The sequence below is a fragment of the Nanorana parkeri genome, unplaced genomic scaffold (assembly GCF_000935625.1).
Source record: "Nanorana parkeri isolate BGI_ZX_2015 unplaced genomic scaffold, ASM93562v1 scaffold26, whole genome shotgun sequence".
Classification (NCBI taxonomy): Eukaryota; Metazoa; Chordata; class Amphibia; order Anura; family Dicroglossidae; genus Nanorana; species Nanorana parkeri.
The window spans coordinates 678337-688619 of NW_017306294.1; the positions used below are offsets into that span (position 1 = coordinate 678337).

The window sequence follows — 10283 nt, forward strand, 5'->3', positions numbered from 1 at the left end:
ACACACACACACACACACACACACACATGCCTAAACACACTGTTTAGTGAAACAAATGTTTGCTCTCCCTAGAAAGTGATGGGAAACTTGTTATACTATTTTCAGTGTTGGCCAGTAGAGGGCGCAGATGCAACACAAACATGCTTGGTGAAGTCTCATCAATGAGCTTAGGGTGACGGGAGGACGCTAGTTTGTGTCCTCCCGTTACCCTAAGGAGAACTATGGGGAAATCCCCTGACCCCATAGTTCTCCTTTTTAAAACTTGCAGTCAACACAATGTGAAATGTTCATGCTTGACATTGCACCAATAGTTCAGAGAGTTCAATGCTTGCATCTGATACCAATTTCCATGTTTTTTGTAGTTTTGATAGTTAGGGAATTTTATATTTTGGTTTAATCCAATGGAAAAGTTCACTTTAAATGACATCTTTAAATGAAACCAAGAGAAGCACAGGCTACCATTGATGACCACCTTCTAAAAATACTAGTTTCCTATCTTTTTGTGGCCTTAATACTTTGAGTAACCAATCAGAAACAAGCTTGCAGAGTTAGAACAAGATGAGCAGTTCTGACTTTCCTCTAAGTCAGTGAGTAAAGTACTGAAGCCTTTGCATCAATATAACAAACCTACTACTAGTATTAAAAAAAAAAAAAATCAGCAATAGTAGCCTACGTGTGTTCTTAGTATATGTTCCCTTAAAAGCTAATGGTCTCCCACACATTTCTGCCAGAGGTGATGCTTGTGCTTTGGAGCATTTTTGTATTGGATTTTACATTTGATCTTTTAATTACGATTTAACTCTGTAGTAATTTGTGTCCTCTGTATTTGTAGGCCCCGTGGGAATGGCTGCTGCAGCGGCTGTGGCCACAGGAAAAAAGCGCAAGAGGCCTCACATCTTCGAGTCTAACCCTTCAATACGTAAAAGACAGCAAACAAGACTGCTTCGGTGAGTGGCTCTTTGCAAACTAGAGAATAACCATCAAGATAAAAAAAGGGATAACTTTATTCAAAAACAATGTGCCTTCGTTTGATTAATACAGAGAGACTCCGATATTAATCTGTAAAGTAAAATGGCTTTGTCGCTATACGAATGTTGCAATTGTTGGAGAGTAAAGAAGAGAGAGAACCTCCAAAGTCTGCTTGGAAACACTTTTGGGAGTGTCCATTTAATGGGTCCCCTGCAGCTCCATTTGGCTCCTCTTGCTGACACCCACATCACTACTGACTCCTGTAATGATCTAGAGATCGGCTTAAGAAACTAAAGAAAGCGGACTGTCTTCTTTTAGGGGTACAGGTTGCTTGAGTTATATCTGTATAGCAATGGGGTCGCTTTAAAGTGTCTGTAAACCCTATTCATGAACTTCAACTTTTTTTGCTCTCTTTTGGTCTGTTAAATACACCATTCTTCTGTAGCTCTTCTCTTCTGCACACAATACTGCCAGTCGCGGTAACATCCGCACTCTGCGCATATTGCCTCTATTATACCATCTGCGCTCCTCACCTATTGCCCATTGTCATACCGTTTGCTCTCCTCACTGCCCATTGTTATACTGTTCGCATTTTTATCCTGTACATACTGCCAGCTGTCTCCATGCTACCCACCATCATGCCCTCTTCTCCCTAAATATACTGTTTGCTAAGACACTTTAGCATTGTCCATTCTGCAACAGGCACGCTTTTAGTAGTCATAATAATGTAAATGAGTTCCATTGAGTATCTGTTGCCCTGCAGCATACTGTTGGACTTTTCTCATGCTTTGCTTTTGTTGACAGGAAACTAAGGGCAACCTTGGATGAATATACTACCAGAGTAGGACAGCAAGCCATAGTCTTGTGCATTTCTCCTTCCAAACCCAATGCGCTCTTCAAAGTGTTTGGAGCAGCTCCACTGGAGAATGTTGTGAGTCTCTTACCAATTATAACAATGTTGTCTGAGTGGACATTAACATTATAAATGAAAACTGCCTAACGGATGTAGGACCCATCATTTGATGTTTTGAATTTGCAGTTATAACATTGACTTTTCAATGTAAGCACCAGTTCTTTTCTCTAAACTATGCTTCTAAAGTTTTGTGTTGTGATTTGTATGGTTACAAATGTGTGAGCTGCCATTACTGTGGAAACGTAAAAAAAAAATACTTGTCCAAGGGCTAAAGCAGGGGCCAAATCTACTTGTCCTTCATGACAATCTACTTTTGTCCCAATACAAAAAAATAGTTTTAATCAAAACCAAGGATTCACCAATACCGGTTTTTCGGTATCCAGTACCGATTCTTTGCTTTCGGATCTCGCCGACACTGAATACTAATACCGGTGCTTCCGCTGGCATGGAGCAGGCTTCCCTGGTAATCGGGAAGCCGGGCAGCGGGTAATGACATCCCGCCCAGGTTCCCGATTGCCACGGAAGGCGGCTCCATGTTATTTGATAACAGCGCCACGGTCTCAGAACACACAGAGAGCCCGTAGAGCAGACGTTCTTCGTCTGCTCTACGGGCTCTATGGCTGTGCCGTAGTTTTCGGGGTCCCCCAGGAGAGCGGGGGGACCTCAAACTACGGCGGGGGGTGCGGGCAGAAACGATCGCCGCTGCTGAAATTGATACAAGTGGTCTGATCAGATCACTTGTACTAAAGTACTGAGCGGCGGCGGCTCCACAATGTACATTCAACTCTGCTTGTCCGGAGCCGGGCTAAATGTACATAAAAACTACTTGCCCGGCGCCCGAAACTGCATGTCCCGGGCGTCGGGTGATAGGATTTCCACACCCCTGCATTACTGACTTGGATTTCAAAATGGCAGGCAGTGGGGCTGTCTTTCTAACCCGGTTTTTCCCAACGATTGAATGAATGTCGTTTTGAGGCATCACAGGCTTCATGCTTGATCTGGGATAGTGAAGTCTGGATCAGGATACGTGCCCCAGAGCCTTTCCCTTTTAAAGACCATGTCAGCAATAGCAGCTCTTATATTTCTGTCTTCATAGGTTCCCTGTAACATAGGTTTTTAGTCTGCAAATTGACACGTATAATGTGTGCATCTTCTAAATGTATGTATTAAAAACTAGGTTGTAATGTGAAAATTATATCTATTTTGTTGATCATTTCTCCTTCTTACCCTTCTCTATTTTCATCTTGCTGCTAGAACATGGAATGGTATTACTTAAAGTTTCATCATCATTTCCTGCCTTTGCTACCATCAGAGACACAGAATAATATCTATTTTTAGCTGGCAGCTGTGTTACCAGAGGTGCCTTTAAACCCTGGGGCAGCCATGTAACTAAGCAGTGAGAAGATGAGAACTTCTGTCATCTGTTTACCGCCTCCTTTCTCCCTTAGGTACGCAAGTATAAGAGTATGATCCTGGAGGACCTAGAAACTGCACTAGCGGAGCATGCGCCTGTGCAACAAGACATCAACTCGGATCTGCCCCCCTTGACTATTGATGGCATTCCAGTGTCTGTGGATAAGATGACACAGGTGAGGTGGCTGCCAGTGTATTAAATACCTATCATATTCTTTGTGTGTGTGAATGCTCTCCTCCTTACAGCAAAAAGAATAATTTCATTTATTCACGCCCTATAACCAGAAATCAGCCCCTTCCCATGGTGCTTAGCACAGTTGTGTGCATCTCATAACAAAACATACGTGTAAGTAAACTGTCATTGTTTGCAGTAAATAAAGGGTGCCATTATTACAATAGTAACTCAGTGGATCTAAGATCAATCTGGTAATTGATAGGTTTACTTGGTGTCATGTAAAAGCATAGCGATAATCAGGACACAGAAATGGTAGTGCATTTTGTGGTTGCAGTGAAAAGCTGATTCAGACCAGATGAAATGCTTCTATGTAGGTACTGACTTAGGGTAACTATTTTGTAGCTCCCTCTTTGAGGGCAGTAAAGTTGCTTATACACTAGTTGCTTTTTCTCGTTCAGTACAAGGTTGCTCTCTTTTGCTAAAATAATGCCTGTTCTCCTTATTTAAACTGTAATGTGTGGGAATCTGATTGTTTATAATATCCTCTCTGTAACCTGTCCTCAACAGGTTTAGTCTCCAACCCTTTATTTGTAATGATGTTTCCTGATAACCGAACAATAATGGACCATAAGCAGTCTTGTGGTTCGTATTCTGTATTAGCAGTGTGATGAATTCTACAGTTGACTTCTGAATTGGGATCAGCAGTTTTGGATTTCCTCAATCCTGCTTGGATTAAATAAGCCATGAATGAGTTGAAGTGAAGAGTAATTTCCTTTGGGATTGCTCAGGGACTTTAGAGCTGCCAGTAAGCTTTCATCAGAAAGATTCATTAAAAAGGACAAGTGGAGCCGAGCTCAGGTGTGCAGTTCACTAGCCTGGCTGTAGGCTTCAGGTGACTCAACCTTAATTGCTCTATTTTCTGTCTTTGTCTTAAGGGAGACAAAGCTGTGATCATGCCATGGGCTTGTAAATCTAATGTGCTTGTGCACCTAAAACATTCGATCTTTCACGCTATTAAACCAAGGAATGTTTTTCTCATGTAAATGGTTTTCTGGGGACTATGAATTTAAAGACTGAAGCACAATATATCAGACTTTTACCTGCTTACAAAATTGCAGGTAGACATTGACTGGGTGTGCTTACAATAAGCAAGTATCGTATTTACCGGCGTATAGGATGACCCCCTAATTTTTCAGTTAAAACATAGGTTTTGGGCTTTACTCGTCGTATAAGACTACCCCCCCCCCCCCCCCCCCATATACCGCGCTGAGCCAATCACGGAAAGCGATGTGCGCGGTATACTGTATGTAGCTTCGGCTACATACAGTATACCCCTCTGAGCCAATCACGGCAAGCGATGTATTAATTAATACAAAGCCTGCTCGGATTGGCAGAGGTGTATGTGTACATCGCTCGCCGTGATTGGCTCAGCGCGGTATACCGTATGTAGCCGAAGCTACCGTACATACAGAATTACCGCACATCCAGCGTGCTGACAGATTAGGGACGTTTTGTATACCCAGAGTATAAGACGACCCCGATTTTCTGGGGATGTTTTGAAGTATAAAAAGTCGTCTTATACGCCGGCAAATACGGTATCATCTTATTTTAAATGTATAAGATAAAGTAATCTTTGGCTCTATAAGAATGGACATCTTGTGATCTCAACACATCTTATGACTTATTCTTCCTCATATAAAGTTTCAGTGTATCTAAAATTAATAATGCAACAGGAAAAGGGAAATGGCCAAATGTAGGAGAAAACTCCCCTAACATCAAGGTGGACACAAACGGATCTACTGGTGTATTCAAGAGACCAGGAGCTGGTCATTCAGTCCATTGAATGGCGCCCATGACTAAAATATTACTTTTGAGTGCATTGACCCTTTAAACCTTCTGAATATAGTGCCAGCAGGAGGAATTGCAGGATATCGTTTCCTGGAAGTAGAGACTTGCATAGGGTGAGGTGTCTGGGAAAATCTGAAAACTGTAGGTATTTTATGGGTCTGCTTTTTAATCATGTAGAGGGGAAATGAACAATCTCATGTTGGGTTGTATTATAATAGTGCAAATTGTGAATGTCTGTACCTGGAAGTGCTGTTTAGTTTGGGATTTTAAGCTGACCGAATTGGGGGGCATACCGTGTGACATTAACACACGGTATGCTTTTCCATCTCCTTTCACATTGGCAATGTCTGGTCAGATGTGACTTTACACTATCTGACCTCTGTTTCCTCTAAAGGCACATTGGCCATATTTACCTCTTCCCCTCCTCAAATAAAGAGGAGCAGTTAGAATTTAGAGAATGTTGTACTGTACAGTGTGTTTGTATACAGAATAATTTTTTTGTGTTTGCGCACTGCACATTTCCTACATACTGATGTGTAAATCATCCATCCTCCTAATTAGAGAGTTTCTTACAGGCGAACAGGCTTTAGTGTGACTGCTGCTGCTGATCAGGTCTCCAGGGGTTGTAGTTAACAAGAAGATGGTAATTACTACTTCACAATCTGAGTGCGGTGGTATCAATAAGGGTGATCTTTAACTCTTTAATGGCTAGGTTATAAGTGGGGGAATATTGTAGGTACATAATGGGGAAAAATATGAAAACGCATACACTATTATGACCAGAAAAATAGGTTTCTGTGTGGATTCTGTATGCAACATCAATAATAAATACTGGTGTGTATGAGAGTTAAAGCCTAACTCTGGAATCTAACGTACCTGCCTCAACCCCCTCCCCCCCCCCAACCTGTGTGTATGTTGCTTGGGCATAATTCAGCTAGAAAGACTGAAGATGACGTGTGGTGAAAATGAATTGCTGTGGGGGTCAGTCCTGAAGAGCGGGCGAGTATTGTAGCTTGAGCTGCTGGGGGACCTTTCAAAAAAAAAAGAAATCCTGCCGTTGAGATAAATGTATATATTCAATACTTTGAAAATAAGACTCTAATGTAGTGGGTTAAAGCCATGCTTTGTATTATAAACCCGAATGAATGTAAGAAATAGGATGTGCTCTGGATTTCAAGTGTTGTGCTTCAAAAGGGCAGCTCTGCCAATAATTCCAATTTTGTGATACTCACAATGTAGCTTCTCTAAGGCTTGGTCATAGAGATACTTATTCAACTCCCTACTAATTTTGGCCTTTGTCATGTAAAGTGTCTATTTATCCTGAATGATCATTGACGTTCAACCATTATATTCTTTATCAGTGCGGTTTACCCATATTACTTGCAGTCATTATTTTAAAAATGTTTCCCTTGACCTAAAAAATAGTTTTTTGGTTTTTTGACCCATGCATCAGAAAGCCAGTCTACAACTATTTTGCCCCTTTTGGAACTTTAGCGGCTTCATTTATCTTTTTACAAACTCAAATATCAAAGTTCTGATTGACATACCTTTTTATTTTTATTACACATATATAATGCTAATATGCAGTTAACCTTAATACACTGGCATCACTATTCATTATGGAAATGTAGTTACTTCTAAGTTAAACTTTTATTTCTTGTAGAAATTTTGTTTTACTTTTCATGCCATGTAGATTTTACTTTTACAGTATATGCTGTATATTTATTTTGTCCTTGAGTATTTGTCAATCTACTGTGTGTATAATTTGGTGTGCAACATACATACATACATACATACATACATACATACATACATGTGTGAAGGAAGTTGCACTACTATGCATACATCACTAAATGTTAAGTGAACACTGAATAAACATTCATTCTATACATTTGTGTCTCTTGCTCTTTCTCTCTCTCATAACATTATGACCACTGAGAGGGACCCTGGCACCTGAAAGTGGGGAGATATATTAGGCAGCAAGTTGATGTGATGAAAGCAGGAAAAATGGCCAAGCGTAAAGATTTCAGTGGCTTCTTTCAGCAGGATAATGCGCCCTGCCATACTGCAAAAATGGTTCAAGAATGGTTTGAGGAGCACAACAACAAGTTTGAGGTGTTGACTTGGCCTCCAAATTCTCCAGATTCCAATCCAATTAAGCAACTGTGGGATGTGCTGGCAAAACAAGTCCGATCCATGGAGGCCCCACCTCGCAACTTACAAAACATAAAGAATCTGTTACTGATGACGGCTTGGTGCCAGATACCACAGCATACCTTCAAAGGTCTAGTGGAATCCATGCCTTGACAGGCCAGGAAAAGGGGGACCTACACAATATTAGTCAGGTGGTCATAATGTTATGGCTGATCGGTGTGTTTGCATATACAGTACTGTGCAGAAGTTTTAGGCAGGTGTGAAAAATGCTGTAAAGTAAGATTGCTTTCAAAAATATATATTATTGTTTTTTATCTATTTACAAAATGCAAAGTGAGTGAGCAGAAGAACAATCTAAATCCAATCAATATTTGGAGTGACTACGCTTTTGTGCAAGTGTATGAATTGATGCTGTTTTGAAGGCACAGGGGGGTCACACCAAACATTGATTTGTATTTTTCTTCTGTTTACTTACCATTTTATTAACTGATAAAAATAAACTAACACAACTTTTGCACAGTAGTCGTAGTAGTAGTAGGTGTGTGTGTGTATATTCTTATTTATATACAGTATATTCCTTCTTGTGCAGATGGACAATATTTGCAGTTTGTAATTTTAACACCATTGTTCAAAAATTCTATAGGCTACATTCACATTCATAGGTGCTATTATGTACATTTAAAACTGTTTTCTAAACGCATATATATGCTTCTAATGATTTCCAGTGGATCTATTCACACTTTGCATTTAGATGATTTTATCTGCAGTCAGTTTAGCTGTGTTTAGCAAAAAATAGAAGTCACGTGCATCCATGAATTGATTTGAACTTTTAAATGCACCAAAACGCACGTAAACACACTTATTTGCTGAATTCTCATTGCTACTTAATGGACAAAGGACAGATGCATCTAAACACACGAGTGTAATTTTAAGCACCTAGTTGCATAAACAAAGCATCTAGACGGACAGATTTTGCAGACAGATCTCTGCATAAAAGCGCAACTGGCAAGTAGTGTGAATGAAGCATTATATTTAGAAGGAGCAAATAACAAATCTAAACTATCCACATCTGCTGCTCACCAGATGATGCTGCTGTGTAATCTTTCCACAGTCTTGCATTTCCTCGGTTACCCTAGGGAGCAAAGTTACACCAGCCAGAACCAGGGAACAGTGTGTGCCAATGGCAGGCTTGTATATAACATGGAATGTTAATGGTGCTGGTGAGTGGTAAAAGGACTAGATATCTATTATCATCCATTGTTTTATGGCTGGGTCAAATGCCTTATGCTCACCGCACCTTTCACTGTGTGATAAAACACCTTCTGTATAGAAAGATTTTACATTTTTTAATTTTAATTGTGTGTAATAACTAGAGATGTCAAAGCTCCTAAAGTCAGATTGCAGACAAAGCACGAGTATCAAAGCCTGCCTGCTTTTTTTTATATATTGGTGGCAAGCAGGAGAGGTGTTCAGGCCAGCAAACGGAGTTCTGTCAGGTGTTAAGATAGAGCTAAAGCAGAGACACCGGCACTCCAAATTTGCAAAATACGTCTATTTATTGACGTGCATTGTGGTAAAAAACAACGAACGTTTCGGGGTCACAAAGGATCCCCTTCATCAGGTAAAACATACAGTGAGGCGGGATAGAGACGCATAGAAAATGAATTGCAAGCAGAGTGATGGCCTCTTTTTTTTTTCAGTTGGAACTGATTTTAAATTTGGTTAATTATGACATGGTATGGAATGAGAATCATATGTATGCTGTTTAAAACCCAATAACTATTTGATGAAAAAGTAGATATGTAAATTGAGGGTGCATAACATTGTACATTTTATATGTCTTATTTGTTCAATGTTTTTCATTTAGGCCAAAAATGAAATCTCCTTTCCCCGACAGCAGGCTGTAGGTAAAGACCGCTATTCTATCTACAGTGGTCCTACAAGCCTTCTACAGTTCTTTAAACTTCAACGTTCAAATTTTCGTCTTTAAAATGTTGATGTATTGGTCCTTTTCAATAGTTTAACATTTTCAATTTTCATTTGAATAGCGCCAGGTGATCCTGCCATGAAAGTCTTTGCTCAAACACTTCCTGCTATAGGGTGACAGCACTCTGTTATTCCCTGTCTCCCAGTTGTGCTTCTGCAATGGTCACATTTGAGAGTATGAATAGCTGTTCCTCAAACACTCCACTGTTATCACCATCTGGAGATCTGCCCTTTAGAATTTCAGCGAAGTATTGAGTGCATGCAGACAGACGTGGCTGCAAAGAGGCTGCAGGAGATCAGCAACACTGATGGAACAAAAAGAAATGTGGAAAACATATATTGTTGGCACAAATCGCAATTGTTAATAATATGCAGTGCTTTAGAAAACATGAATTATTCAGTTAGGAATTACAGCTAATTTTAAAGACAAAATATGTTCATCAGTTTTAGCATTCCTTCTAATCTTTCCCTCTCATCTTTTTGGTTCTAGGCTCAGTTACGTGCGTTCATCCCAGAGATGTTGAAATACTCCACAGGTCGAGGTAAACCAGGATGGGGCAAAGAAAGCTGTAAACCTGTCTGGTGGCCTGATGACATACCTTGGGCAAATGTTCGAAGTGATGTCCGCACCGAAGAACAAAAACAGAGGGTAAGTTATTCTAAGTTATCCTAAAATGGAACTATACTGCACCAAGACTGTGACGGTTTCACCACACAACCGGATTGTGCTTCATGGTTTTTCTTTACTAAATGGCACAGGGTATAGCTCTTATGTGTTTCATGCTTACGCCCTTTTTCAAAAAGATTTGTGGTTTTACAGGTAAT

The 10283-nt window shown here is 40.2% G+C and overlaps 1 protein-coding gene across 1 annotated transcript in view; it reads left to right on the top strand.

The window, feature by feature from the left end:
• Window positions 1-10283, top strand: part of NRF1 (nuclear respiratory factor 1) — a 47895-nt gene that overhangs the window by 13047 nt on the left and 24565 nt on the right. Inside the window, exons 3-6 of the mRNA XM_018565842.1 lie at window positions 833-947; window positions 1774-1900; window positions 3331-3471; window positions 9949-10107. Of these exons, the coding sequence (XP_018421344.1) occupies window positions 833-947; window positions 1774-1900; window positions 3331-3471; window positions 9949-10107 (542 nt within the window). The remainder of the gene's footprint in view (window positions 1-832; window positions 948-1773; window positions 1901-3330; window positions 3472-9948; window positions 10108-10283) is intronic.